At 44.9% G+C, this 14,409-nt stretch overlaps 2 protein-coding genes across 2 annotated transcripts; one reads left to right on the top strand and one right to left on the bottom strand.

Annotated features, from left to right (window-relative positions):
- The first annotated feature begins 1,663 nt into the window (after positions 1 to 1,663).
- Positions 1,664 to 11,035, top strand: LOC117560612. The gene is made up of 3 exons (XM_034237543.1): positions 1,664 to 2,382; positions 2,993 to 3,128; positions 10,460 to 11,035. Exons 1-3 carry the CDS (start codon positions 1,790 to 1,792, stop codon positions 11,033 to 11,035), a joined length of 1,305 nt encoding a protein of 434 aa, XP_034093434.1. The 5' UTR covers positions 1,664 to 1,789.
- Positions 11,036 to 11,474: 439 nt separating this feature from the next.
- Positions 11,475 to 13,945, bottom strand: LOC117560611. Its single transcript, XM_034237542.1, has 5 exons — positions 13,736 to 13,945; positions 12,682 to 12,876; positions 12,515 to 12,591; positions 12,106 to 12,397; positions 11,475 to 11,552 (listed from the first exon to the last, which is right to left on the bottom strand). Exons 1-5 carry the CDS (start codon positions 13,829 to 13,831, stop codon positions 11,475 to 11,477), a joined length of 738 nt encoding a protein of 245 aa, XP_034093433.1. The 5' UTR covers positions 13,832 to 13,945.
- Positions 13,946 to 14,409: the final 464 nt, after the last annotated feature.

Here is a 14,409-nt window from a genome sequence, read left to right as displayed (position 1 = left end):
CCGTGTGGGAACAATAACCGCAACTGTAGTTCCAAGTTTGAATTATGTCCCAGTGGTTAAATAGGTGGTCACCACACAAGCCCCCCCAGAATTCAAACATGGCAAAAAAAAATATATCCCCACGTCCGTGGAGGAAGCACCACAAGGGCCGAGGAGGGTGGGGCCGCAGGTGAGGACCGGGCCATGGAACGGGCCACGAAAGGGGGCCGCAGGAGAGGGCAGGGGCCCTAACGAGGGCGAGGGCACCCACACCGGGGGCGGGCCGTCGTAAGGGGGCCGCAGTAGGTGTCGCGGAGAACCCAGCAGGAAAGAGCGCAACCCGGCCGCAGGCAGACGCACAACGGCGGCGGGCACGAAGTCCTCGGCAGGCGTCGAGGTATCCCGGAAGAGAGGAGCAGTTCCCCCGGGAGGAAGGAGCGCAACCCGGCCGCAGGCAGACGTGCAACGGCGGCGGGCACGAAGTCCTCGGCAGGTGTCGAGGTATCCCCGGGAAGCAGGAGAGCAACCCGGCCGCAGGCAGAAGTGCCGCGGTGGCGGGCATGAAGTCCTCAGCAGGCGCTGAGGCATGGGAAGCAGGAGAGGCCAGACAGGGTCCCGGAGCGCGCCACCCATGGGCCGATGGAGCATGGGTGACGTCCGGAACTGTCGAGGCGAGAGGGGGTCCAGGAGTGCGCCACCCAGGCGCCGATGAACGTGAGTGGCGTCTGGATATCCCCGGAAGGCAGGAGAGGCCAGACAGGCTCCGGAGCGCGCCACCCACGGGCCGATGGCAGCATGGGCGACGTCCAAAACCGTCGAGGCGAGGTCCAGGAGTGCACCACCCAGGCGTCGATGAAAACGTGAGTGGCGTCTGGAACCGCCGTGGAGGTGGTGAAAAAGGTGAGAGTGTCCACATGAGGTCAACCGGCTGGTCGAACCTCCTCTCCGGTACCAGAAAAAAACAAACTCAAAAGGGCTGATAGCCGTTAGCACTAGCCGTCGTTAGCCCCACGTGGTTAGCCGCTAGCTGCCAGCCATGGGTAGCTGCCAGCCGTCGTTAGCCCCATGTGGTTAGCAGCCGGGACGTGCAGCCGCACACCCCGAAGAACAAACCCATGAGGTAGCAATGGGCTGGTCGACCCAGCAGGTCGTGCATCGTCCCCCCGTTGGATAGAAAGCCGATGCGGGAACGGCTAGCAACGTCTCCAGCCTTCTGCGGAGCGCGCACCGAGCCTCAGTCCGCGTGCCGGTGGCAGCCACGGACGTCTCCAATCAAACCCCGGCATTTCGAGAAAGGAACTCGAGTTCAACATATATGGCGTTTATTAGCTCCAAACAAAAGTATCCACTACTCCAACGTTGCCCGCGTGGCAACCTTCACAGGTCCTTTTGCCCCCTTCCAGGATCCTGCCTACTGCAAAACAGACCAGAACCAGGTTACGACATGCTTTTATTCCGGCACTGATTACCTGATTCCGATCAGCTGTCTGGCCTCCGGCCGAGCCACTCCCTTCACTCCAGCAGCCGGCGCCCTAACCCCACCCCGCTGCCACAGACATGTTGTCGGGTCGCAGCCCGGGTCGACAAGAGAGAGCCAAGAGGGTACACACTATGTATAGGTAACCCATAACATGTCCGTGTGGGAACAATAACCGCAACTGTAGTTCCAAGTTTGAATAGGCTACATGCACTAGGGTCTGAGACGTACTTCCGCCTTAGCCGTTATACTGCTCGGACGCTTCCGGGTTGCTTCTGGTCTGCGTAGCTGAGCGTCCACAAATGTTTTACTGTTTAAATCTGTGGTTTAAATATGAGTCGACGGAAGATTTTCAAAACGGAGCATTTGCAAAGACAAGTAAAGAACTACTCCGAGCACTGCGGTGTCCCACTTTGTACGGCGTCAGCTAAATTCAACGGCGTCCTAAGTTTCCATGGCTTTCCGACCGAACTCGAGCTGCGAAGACAGTGGCTGGTTAAAATACGACGCGATAACTTTACAATCTCCTCTCACTCCAAGGTCTGCAGTCGTCACTTCGCTACGGATCAACTAATAGAGCCAAAAACCCTTGATGGCCGTAGGAGGCTTGTGAAAGGTGCTGTCCCAACTCTGTTTGAGTGGAATCACTTCACTGCTCAAACACCGCGGGCTAGTGTTTGGGAGAGAAGGGAGCGGCCCACTGAACCAGTCTCTCGGGAGGAGCAGGAAGAGCACATCGATGTCCGTGACCATGATTACTGCTCAACCCCTGAACCAGCTTCACTGGACATGTCCTCTCAAGCTACAGAAGACAACTCCAAAACATTGGAGGATCTGCAGAAGCAACTGCAGGAGTTAAGAGTCCAGCGAGAGTTTTGCTTACAGCGGTTTGCTGGCTCCGACGACAACATCCGATTCTATACCAGGTAATGTTTTGGCTAAATTCTATCCAAGTTTTTGAGATGGGTTAGCTTATAAAGAATCCTGTTTACCTGCCGTTTGACTGCTGACTATTTGCATGCAGTGTTGGAATAAGTAGGCTACTCAACTTAACTGAAGTATAAGTACAAATACTATGGTTTGAAAATACTCCTGAACTGAACATGTAGAATCATAAATCATGTGTTTTCATAAGTAACTAGAAACTATGAAGGTTAACTAAATGTGGTGGAGTAAAACATACTAATACTAACAACATACTGATAATACTTTACTACAAGTGGAAATCTTCAAAACCTTACCAAAGTAAAAGTACATGTCAATATCCACTGTGTTTCTCCCAGTTGCACACTTAAGAATGAAGAGTAAAAGTAGTCATTCTGTGTAAAATGTTCCCTGTATGTTTTAGATTATTATTACTGCTGCTTTAATGTAGTTGTTACATGTTACTGCTGTATATTACTATACCTGCACCAAGTGCCTTCTTAATCAGTCTATTTGAATTGTAATGTATTATAGCAAACAAGAGGAAAGCATTAGCCCATGTGTTACAGTTAACGAGTCAATTAATGACTGACATGTGTCTTTTGTGTACAGATTCCCGAGCTATAACCACCTGATGGCCTTCTGGTTTTTGATTGAGCCTTCCATTTATAAAATGGTTCGTGTTACAAGAGCGATATCAGCTGCCAAGAGGAATGAAGAAGTGGTTACACACGCACGTCCATCAACGGTAGGCTACGTTTCTTTTAACACACAATCTAAACACAAACTGAAGGGAAAATGTTTCTCCAACATTTCATTGCTTTCGTGTAGGCTAAAAGGCTATAGTACTCAATCCTTTTTGAATACATCAGAGAACTAAAACAACTTAATGTTTTTCCCATGGTGTGCTACACTCATGACATTAATATAGTACCCTTAAAAGAGCCTTCTTTCCACCTTTCTTAAGCTCCTTTTGTTCTTTGGTTTTAGCGCCTGGCCGACGCGCTCACACATCACTCAGAGTCACCTTTCTTTTGGTATATTTATTTCCAAGTTATCCTTCTCTGCAGTGCAATGCAGCGGTCAAAAAACCGTGTGGCTTCACAACCAAACTAGAACACAGAGTATCATCAGCAGGATTCTTTTAACCAGCTGAGGCAATCGCAGCACCAATCAGCCGCTCCGCCCAGCCGTGGCTGCGGATCATGATCACTTGACACCAATCAATTATACTCCATTACATACATTAAATGATTAAATAATACAAATAATAAATCAACGTTTTGGCTCCTACACTCCGGCCCCTAATTGTTATGGAATCACACATGACAATTACTAATAAACATAAAATGGAGAGCCAATACAAAACATTTGTTCAGGGCTTCTGACCCTTTGTAGGGCGAATGTGTATTAACACATGAGTCCGTGTGTGTAAATGTGCTTGTGTGGTGCAAGAGGGGAAGGGGGCTAGAGCTCATTTTGGGACTCGACCAGCAGTAACAGCTTTGTGATGGGTCGACGGAGTGTGCTGGTTTTTGTCTGTACTTCCACTTGTCGTACAAAACCTCTCGAGTCTGGCAAGACTTGCGTTATTCGTCCCATGAGCCAGGAATTTCTTGGAGCATTTTCGTCGACGATAAGGACAATGTCCCCTGTTGCGAAATTCCTCCTTTTCCTGTTCCACTTTTGCCTTATTTGGAGTTCCGGTAGGTATTCCTTGGTCCATCGCTTCCAAAATAAGTTGGCCATGTACTGAATTTGGCGCCATCTTCTCTTCCCGTGGCAGTCGCTCGGATTGAAGACACCAGGCGGAAGAAATGGTTTTGATTTGAGCAGCAAAAAGTGATTTGGAGTGAGGGGCTCTAAATCTCCAGGGTCGTTGGAAACAGTCGTTATGGGTCGATCATTTATGATCGCCTCCACTTCGCAGAAAAGTGTGGCAAGTCCTTCCTCGTCAAGCTTCTGTTCTTGCGTGAGGGCACTGAGAATGCGTCTGACGGTTCTGATTTGTCTTTCCCAGATTCCTCCGTGGTGGGAGCCTGCTGGTGGGTTAAATATCCACTTTACTTCCCCTTTAAGAAGCTTGTTCTGGATTTGTGTGTGGTTTAACTCTTGTATTGCTTCTTTTAGTTCACGTTCAGCTCTAACCAAATTGGTTCCGTTGTCTGACCTCATGACCTTGACAGGGCCTCTTCTTGCAATAAATCTCCTGATGGCATTAATGCAAGAGTCAGTGTTGAGACTGTGTGCAAGTTCAAGGTGAACTGCTCTGATGTTTAGACAGGTAAAAATTACACCGTATCTTTTAACTGTGGCTCTTCTCTGTTTCAACTCAAATGGGCCAAAGAAATCCACGCCCACGTTTGTGAAGGGCGGATCATCAGGGGTAACTCTTTCTTCCGGCAAGTCTGCCATGAATTGCTGACTTTTTTACACCACTGAGTTTCCTGCAGGTTACACATTTAGAGAGGATTTTTCGGATTGCAGAATTTCCTCCAGGAATCCAATATTTCTGCCTTAAACCTGACAGAGTAGGACTCCTTCCACTGTGCCCTATGTTCTCATGGACATGTCTGATGAGGAGTTGAGTCACATGATTGTTTGCAGGTAAGATAATTGGGCTTTTGGCTTCGGCTGGCATTGCGGATTTCGATAACCTTCCGCCAACTTTTACCAAGTTGTTCTGCAGAATGGGTGCCAGTTTGTGAAGATGACTGCTCCTTTTGACTGCAAGTCCTTTCTTTAGCGCAGTTATCTCATCCTTAAATGAAGCGGACTGACAAAACTGAATTATGGCAGCTTCCGCTTCCTCCAAGTTTTCAACAGTGAGAGGTCCTTTTTCATGTTTTGCTCTCTTTTCCTTCAAATCCATTTTTGCCCTCGCCATCAGAGCGGATTTTATGCGTAGCATCCAGGCCACAGCTTTTTTCAGGCGATGCCAGTGGGAATAGTAAGTGAGCAACTTGTTCACTGTACTAGAGCTTTCTTCCATGGGGTTGAGACTTACGGCAAAAACTTTGACTTCAGGGTCGCTGGCTGTTAGAGTCAAATCTGGAGATTTAGGCCACTGATGCTCAGGGAGACTAAGGAACTCTGGTCCCCTTAACCAGGTTTCATCTCTCAGAAAGCGACTTACAGAGATTCCCCTTGATACACAGTCAGCTGGATTCAGGCAACCATTAACATACCTCCATTGGGAAGTCTCTGAAGCAGATCGAATGACTGCGACTCTGTTGGCGACGAAGGTGTGGAATCTTGTAGATTCATTTTGTATGTACTTCAACACAGATGTGCTGTCAGTCCAAAACACGGATGGCTGGAGTTTAAGCTCCAACTCTTCCTGTAACATTCGGTCCATCCGGACGGCTACAGTGGCAGCGGTAAGCTCCATTCTTGGGATGGTCACAGGTTTGAGTGGAACTACTCTGGCCTTACCCATGATAAAGGAACAATGAACTGCGTTTGCTTTGTTCATCAGGCGAAGGTAAGATACTGTTCCGTAACCACTTTCACTAGCATCTCCAAAGTGGTGAAGCTGAGCTGAGACTGGATCTCCAAAGTTGAGTGGTGTGATGCATCTTTTGACTTTGAAGTCTCTCAGTAATTGCAAGTGGTGTAGCCAGCTCAACCACTGTTCCTTACATTCTTCAGGAATATTTTCGTCCCATCCTAGCCTTATTCCTGTTAATGTTTGCAAGATTTGCTTTGCAGGGAGGATCACAGGGGACAACATACCCAGCGGATCAAATATAGAGCTCACTACTGACAGAATACCTCTCCTGGTAAGTGGTTTATCCTGAGGAGTAAATTTGAAATGGAATGAGTCAGTTTCCGTGCACCACTGAACTCCGAGAGCTCTTTCAACAGGTAGGGTACTTTTATCCAGATCCAGATCCTTGATTTCCTTTGATCTACTTTCCTCAGGTATTGTTTGTAGTAGAGCTCTGCTGTTGCTTACCCATTTGTTTAACTTGAAACCACCCTTACTGCACAGGGTTTTAAGTTCGTGAGCGATTATCACTGCCTTCCTCTCGTCTTCCATTGATTTTAGGCAATCGTCCACATACAAATTTCTTAGCATCGAAGAGACAGCCTCTGGGCTAAAGTCATCCACATTGTCTCTTGCACACTGTTGTAGGGCAAAGTTGGCACAACTAGGCGAGGATGTTGCTCCAAAGATGTGTACAACCATTTGGTACTCTTCTAGCTCACTACTGAGATCTCCATCGGGCCACCACAAGAATGTGAGAAGATCTGAGTCTTCCTCTGGCACCTTGACCTGATGGAACATGGCTTCAATATCTGCCATGAATGCAATGTTCTTCTGCCGGAATCTTGTAAGGACACCAATAAGACTGTTGGTTAAATCTGGGCCTTGGAGAAGACGTGCATTCAGAGATGTGCCCTGGTAAGTTGCACCGCAATCAAAAACCACCCTCAGTTTACGCTTTTTTGGATGGTACACGCCGTGGTGTGGAATATACCAGCTCCTTTTGCTTTGATTTGCCTTGTCTTTTTGTTCAGGTGTCATTCTGATGGCAAAACCTTTATCAACAACATCCGCCATGAACTCTTTGTACTCCTTGTAGAATTTGTTGTTTTGTTGGAATTTTCTTTTTAGGTTCAAAGTTCTTTGTTCAGCAACACGTCTATTATTGGGAAAATCAAGTCCTTTTTCCTTTAATGGCAGTCCAATACTGTAGTGTCCGTCTACTAACTTGACAGAATTAGAGACACTTTCCATGAACTTGTGATCCTCTCTTGACATTTCCAGACGCTCCTTGTGTTGATGTTCTGGAAAGTCCAGCTTCACTTGCTGCTTCAACAATTCCTCGATTTCCACAACAGAAATTCTGTTTGCTGTAACGACTGGCTTAATCCAACGAGTCGTATCTGACCTTCCTAGAGGTCCATTTATTGTCCAACCTAAAATGGTCTTAACAGCGTACGGGCCATTCCCTTGGCTGTTTATGACTTTGCATGGCTCTAGAGCTTTTGGCACGTTGCACCCAATTAGCAAGCCAACCTCTGCATCAATTTGTGGTATATTGACCTCTTTCAGGTATTCCCATTGTCCCACATCCTCCTGAGAGGGAATATTTGCCTTTCGTACTGGTATTTTGTTTTGTGAATAAACAGGTGGAAGTGCTACATACTGGTTACTTTCTAGACCACATATTTCAAGGTCACATGCAACAGATGTTTTAACTGACTCCTCTTTATTCATTGTTCGTAAGAGTATCTTCGTGTTGCGTCCAGTCACTTGAAGCTGCTGTAGAATGGACTCTGTGCAAAAGGTAGCCGTACTACCTGGGTCCAGAAAGGCGTATGTTGTTATGATGGTATTACCCTGTTTTGTTTTCACCTTCACAGGAACGATAGCCAGGGTGCCTTCAGGCTCACCGGCCCCAATATCCTCCTCCCGTGAATCATCTTTATCCATATCCACTAAAGCATTTGCAACAGTCTTTACCTTTCCTTTGCCCGACTCGATATTACTGAAATGCAACAGAGTGGGGTGTGTGAGATTGCACTCTTTGCAGGTATGTCTTTGTTTGCATCCTTTACTCATGTGGCCCTTTTCTAAACATCCAAAGCAAAGTCCTTTGCTTCTGAGGAATTCCAACTTCTCTTTGTGGGTGCTTTTGAGAATCTGATTGCAAGCAGAAAGATGGTGTTCTCCTTTACAGTAGATGCATCGGTTTGATTGGGATGTGTCACTGTGTCGGTTACAGTTTTCTTTCTGAGGTAATGGGGATACACTAGTGGCAAAACCACTTTTATATAACTCTGGAGATCTCGGTTTGAACCTTGCGCTGGGAGTAGCAGGAACGAATGTGTAGCTTGTCTTTGCTGATGTATTTGGAATTTCCTTTAAGTTTCCGAACACTGGATGAGAAAGGATTCTAGCATGATGGTCGACAAACTTCACTAGATCTTCAAACTTAACTCTTCTGTTGTTTCCATCTTGTATGTTACAAGCTTTAGCTCTCCAGTTTTCTCTAAGCTTATATGGGAGTTTAGAAAGAACAGCTCGCATGTTGATTGGGTGATCCATTTCCTCCATGTATTCCACACTATCCATTGTATTGAGACATCCATTCAGAAACACAGCAAAGGTTTTTAAAGCTTGTGGATCCTCAGGTTTAATAGATGGCCAATTGAGAGCCTTGTCGATGTAGGCTGTCGCGATAAGATATTCATCTCCATAATGATGCTTCAACAACCTTTTTGCTTCCGTGTATCCTTTGTCAGATTGCATATATTGGCAACTGCGCACAAGCTCTCTTGGTTGGCTAATAGTGCATTGCTCCAAGAAGTAAAGCCTGTCCTTACTGATTTCCGTTTTCTCTTCAATACCATGCTCAAATGCTCTTATGAAGGACCGATAGTCCAAAGGGTTTCCGTTGAAGGTAGGAATGCTGAGCGGGGGTAATGAAGAAAGTTTCTGCTGCTTTACCATTGTTTCTGTTATTATGGTCTGTTTTTCCATGATGCTTATTAAGCCGTTCATATTGCCCTCTCCCTTGCTAGAAGACGTGCTGGATGAAGTTGAACTTTCAGGACGTTGTGGTATGAATTGTGTTTCACTATTAACGGCATTTGCAGTTTTATTGATGTTTGGTGTATGCTTGTTAGCATTCAAATGAGCATTTTCTTGCTCTAATGCTGTACTCACAAACAGTGAGTGATCCAAATATTCATTCATTCTGTCTCCTGCTTGGTACATGCCTTCATGAGAATCCTCCATTCCTTTGATTACACTTAATTTTGCAGTGTTTGCTGCAATATCTGTTTCAAGTTCCAGCTGTTCCTTTCTTTCCTTCAAACCGGCTTCCTCCCTTTCCAGTGCTTGCTTCTGAGTCAGCCTAGCAGCTCGTGCTAACAATTCTGCATTTCTATTTTCCAACTTTATTTTAGCAGATGTGATAGAAGACCGAGAGGATCTCCTTGAACTTTGTGAATGAACACTCTTTACGTTTGAAATACTGTCCCGAGGTGCAACACTCGTATGTCCTTTTATTTTTGTCTGGACAACATTGGACACGGGAGCATCAGCGATCCAGTTTAAGACCTCCTGATTAAACTCTTCCAAGGCAGCTGCTTTGGGGTTATACCACTCATCCTGATCCATTTCTTTCTCCTCCTCAGTGGACATTAAAGCTTGAACAGAATCATTTAACTGTTCCATTTCTTTGTGTAGTTGTGTAAACTCACTTTCCCTTTTCGACTTAACCAGTTCCACATTGCAGACATTTTCCATTAATTGTCTGATTTCATTTCTTTTCCTTGTCAATGCACCCAATTTTGCACTCCTTGATGATTTCAGTCGTTTGAGCCTTTCCATATACACACAGTCAATGTCACTTTCCAAGCTTTCCAAGTCTGCCATTTTTGTTCAAGACAACACGTTTATTCCTTTTGAATTTTACTTCATTGTTTGTGGACTTTCATTGTCTTGCCTTGAGTTGAGACGTTTCCAACAGTCTTTGAACGCTCCACAGCAGTGACGCGTTACAGATGTAGTTGGGGGAGGAGTGATTGTTGCCTTCAGTCATTCACGTTTCACAACACCGTCGTTCTAGGAAGTAGAATCCGTAGTAAAACGAAGGCGAGTATTTGACACGCTGTTATGAGTTCTTGTTTTCAAAACATACGTTTCCACGGACCAGCGCTCATCAAGCTGGGTTTTTTGACGAATAAAAGAGCCTTCTTTCCACCTTTCTTAAGCTCCTTTTGTTCTTTGGTTTTAGCGCCTGGCCGACGCGCTCACACATCACTCAGAGTCACCTTTCTTTTGGTATATTTATTTCCAAGTTATCCTTCTCTGCAGTGCAATGCAGCGGTCAAAAAACCGTGTGGCTTCACAACCAAACTAGAACACAGAGTATCATCAGCAGGATTCTTTTAACCAGCTGAGGCAATCGCAGCACCAATCAGCCGCTCCGCCCAGCCGTGGCTGCGGATCATGATCACTTGACACCAATCAATTATACTCCATTACATACATTAAATGATTAAATAATACAAATAATAAATCAACGTTTTGGCTCTCCAGCTTTTTTGTTTATCTTCCAGAGACAGCTGCTTCAGCCAATTGACGAGTTCTTCCTTTTTCTCTGCTTCCTGTCGGTGGGTTTGAAAGAGAGGGACCTTGCAAACCGCTTCAACGTACACCAGTCCACTGTGAGCCGCATCATTGCAACATGGACGAGTTTTCTTACAACTTTATTGGGGTCACAGTGCATCTGGCTTACACCTGCAGAAGTTCAAGCCCACCTCCCAGAGGCATTCAAAGATTTCCCAGACACACAGGTGATCCTGGATTGCACAGAGCTGAGGTGTCAAACACCATCCTTACTCCTCCTCCAAAGTGAAATGTATTCTACATACAAATCTCACTGCACCATGAAAGCCCTGGTTGGCATAGTCCCACATGGCGCAGTGACATTTGTTTCCAGTCTGTATGGTGGTTCTGTCAGCGACAAGGAGATTTTCAAACAATCTGGAATAGCTGCGTTGTTGACTGAAAACATGGCAGTGATGGTAGATAAGGGCTTCCTGATCAGCGATTGCTGCAAATGCAAAGTGTACTGCCCACCTTTTCTGTCAAAGCAGAAGCAAATGCCAGCCTACTGGTCAAGAAATGGGTGAAATAAGACAAGATGATGACACCTGTGCAGGTAGCTGTGATTAACCTGGGTGAGCACACCGTAATCCCGTGTTGCCTGACACACGCTAGTGTTTTGTTTGAATAAATGGTAAATAGCAAATTACAATGCGTTGATGATTTCTTACAAATGCACTGATTTACTATTCATTACACAAATCACTTCACTTTATTGTCTTTTTAAATACAATTGTATATTTATTTACATATATGAAATGTGACAAACAATATATATCAAAAACAAAATATTGAAATCACATTTTGTTGTCATTCAGAACACATGATTGAGGGATTGCCTCCTAAAAACAATGATGGCTGATCCAGGGTCTAGCAGCTAACTGCTTACAGAGTTAACAATGGCTACAGTGCCCACTACTTTTTTAATGACAGGTACTTCGGCATGTATGTGTAAAAAAAAAAAGTCTACTTTTTCTCTGATTGCTCTTTGCACTTCTGGATCTGTGTATATTCTTTGCACCAGGTAGTCCTCTTGTGCCCACACTACAAAATCACACCACTGCATCCCAGATACAAGAAGTTGACCCTGTACTTGCCAGTAATAGGCATGGCTTTTCTTGAGCTTAGGGGAGCCACATTCCATCTGCACATATTTGCAGTCGACATAATTTGGGACATTGGGACATTTGAATTCAACAAGGCCAAATTGGGGATATTCTGTTGGGTCAAAAACAACTCCATCAGGGGAGGCACCAAGCCAGGGCGTAGAGGGGTGAATGACAAGGCCACAAGGGGAGTAGTTCACGTTTGCCAGTCTACTGTATTCAGCTGCTACTGTGGGCTCCATCTCGGCACCTCTCCTCATTTCTGCAGTCTGCCTTGTACCTTTGAGTATTCGCTCTGCAAGAGAGTTAGCAGAGCTCTCACCTCTGACGTGACAAATCTCTCTTAACCTAGAGGCAGTAACCCTGGGTTTGCGGAGCAGATGCCACTCTGAGCTAGAGCTTTGTTCACGGGTAGCCTTCTCAATTTTGTGAGACATTTCCAAATCAACAGATAAGCTGTTCATATGTAGTTGCTCCTCTTCTGAGCACACCAGCGGTAAATCACATGGCAAGATCACATACCCCTCTATGGGCAAGTGGGGTGTTGGTGGTGTGTCAGTGTGAAGTGTGGTGTACCGAGACGTCAAAGCAGGCATCTGATAGGACAGAACACTGCCCTCCTGCACAATCCCGAAGGCACTTTCCACAAGGGGCTTGTCAGGTCTCATGTTCATTGTGGTCACAAGCGGCCTGTCTACAATGCTGAATGCTGAGTATGCCTCCGTAACTCTGAACAGGCAGGGATCTGGTAATGGCCCCACCATGCCTCTGTAGAATCCACTCCTACAAAGAATGGCAAAGACAATATAGTACATTAATGTGACAATAAAGGTTAGGAATACAGCACCAGAATTATGAATTTTAAAAACACAGGAAACACAATTTTCCAGCTAAAATTACCTTACTCCAGTCTGCACCATCCTATTTGGTACAGGCTTGGTGAAGACCATGGAGTTGATGGGCCCTGCCTTCACACCCTTAAGGAAAAGACAATTACTGTTCGTTGAGTCACTTTAAAACAAAAACTCTGTGAAAGATTACAAGTATTTTAACCTCATTGAAATTACCATTGTTCGCGGCTTGTGCCATTGCTGTTCCGATTCAGTACAGCTATGCACAGGTGGCACAACTGGCATGTTCAGTTCAGTGTAGTGTGCTGTTTGGAACAGCAATGCTACTGTGTGATTGCACAAAACAGTTCCTGCAACACAGGAGCACTGGTTGTGCGTGAGCACCACTGGTGATGAATCACGAAGCGTTATCTAAAAAAGAGCGAAGAAATACTAGTGATTAGTAACCTCACTTGTTACTATGAGCCAGGAGGTTATTATGAGTAGAATTATTGGTTATTTTTACTGACCCATTATCCTAGAAGAAGCATGTATTCCTGAATGCTTAGTGTTACCCTCTTACCCTACAATACCACAATGAACTTTCTTTGGAAACTAAGATGCCTTGAAAATTGTATTAAAGCAGTTTTGACTATATATTTGAACCCCCAAACTTACACATCCATAATCAATGTAATAATATCTGACCAATCAGCTGTGATAAAGCAGGGAGAAGTAGGACACTGTTGAGATTCCCTTAAGGTAAACTAATGTTTAACTGAACTGAAACTCAATAAACAGGGGGGAACAGTGTCAATGCTGCCTGCCTACACTCAAACTGTGTGCTGTCTCGCTCTTCCGCATTGACCTGTAGCACAAGGCTCTCACGCTGACCTGCTCTGTCAGCCTGTCTTTATTGGACACTGAATGAAGAAAAACAGAGCAACAGCGTTAGATCTATACTCACGTCAACACATCTATGGCAACATTGCTTTACAAAAGCTGATACCATTATGCAGTGTGGCTAACAACAAGATAACCTTGGCTAGGCTATAAGGCTATTAAACGATAGTATTTGTTAGCAAAATGGCTAATGTTTTAAATAATTAACACCAGAAACAGTACATAGCGTTACCCAGAGCCCTATAGTAGTCTACTATAGTAGTAGTATAATAATAATAATAATAATAGTAGTTATACTATAGGGCTCTGGCGTTACCTAGCTTTTGACAGCTAATGTTAGCGTAACCCGGAGCATAAGCTAGCTGGTTAGTACCGGTTACCTTCTTACCTTCATAGTTGTGTATATATGACGCAGCATATAATTTGAAGCCTTTATCGAGTTTGCTGGCTGGGGCTTTAGTCGTCCGGCAAATCCGATGAACATCTGACATTTTTAATTTCGGAAGCTCTTGTAGGCAGCGGGTGTAGAAGGTCGTCATTTTCAAACAGGAAATGAATCGGCCGCTATGAGTAGAATGCGGAAGTGACTGTGCATGTAGCCTATTATGTCCCAGTGGTTAAATAGGTGGTCACCACAGAGTACTAGTTACTGCCAAAAATAACGGCGTTACAGTAACGCGTTACAAAGTTAGTCCCAACACTGCTTGTTAGTAACCATGTTGTTTTTTATCATTATTCATATTTTAACCATCACAGTGTAAATGTGTAAATGTACTGTTTTTGCAGATGACACTGTTCTCTGTTTTGCAAGAGTTGTATGCAAACATTATTAGACTCAACACTAAAAACGTATCAAAATGTATCAAAACTAGGGAATGACATGAGTACTCAAGTACACGATATGGACGTCAGTATTTGCTCAATGTATAAAATGTGATTTTGCTATACAAATGTTTCAAATGCCCATCTCAAAACTGTAACGAAACCCAGATATCACACAACACACACAATCCTCATTAGTTGAATAACGCTAAAATCCCAACAAAGCAGATCCAATGCCTG

This window comes from Gymnodraco acuticeps, unplaced genomic scaffold (assembly GCF_902827175.1).
Source record: "Gymnodraco acuticeps unplaced genomic scaffold, fGymAcu1.1, whole genome shotgun sequence".
NCBI classification, from domain to species: domain Eukaryota; kingdom Metazoa; phylum Chordata; class Actinopteri; order Perciformes; family Bathydraconidae; genus Gymnodraco; species Gymnodraco acuticeps.
The sequence above is the reverse complement of the archived record's forward strand: the minus strand, read 5'-3'. Positions and strand labels throughout refer to the sequence as shown.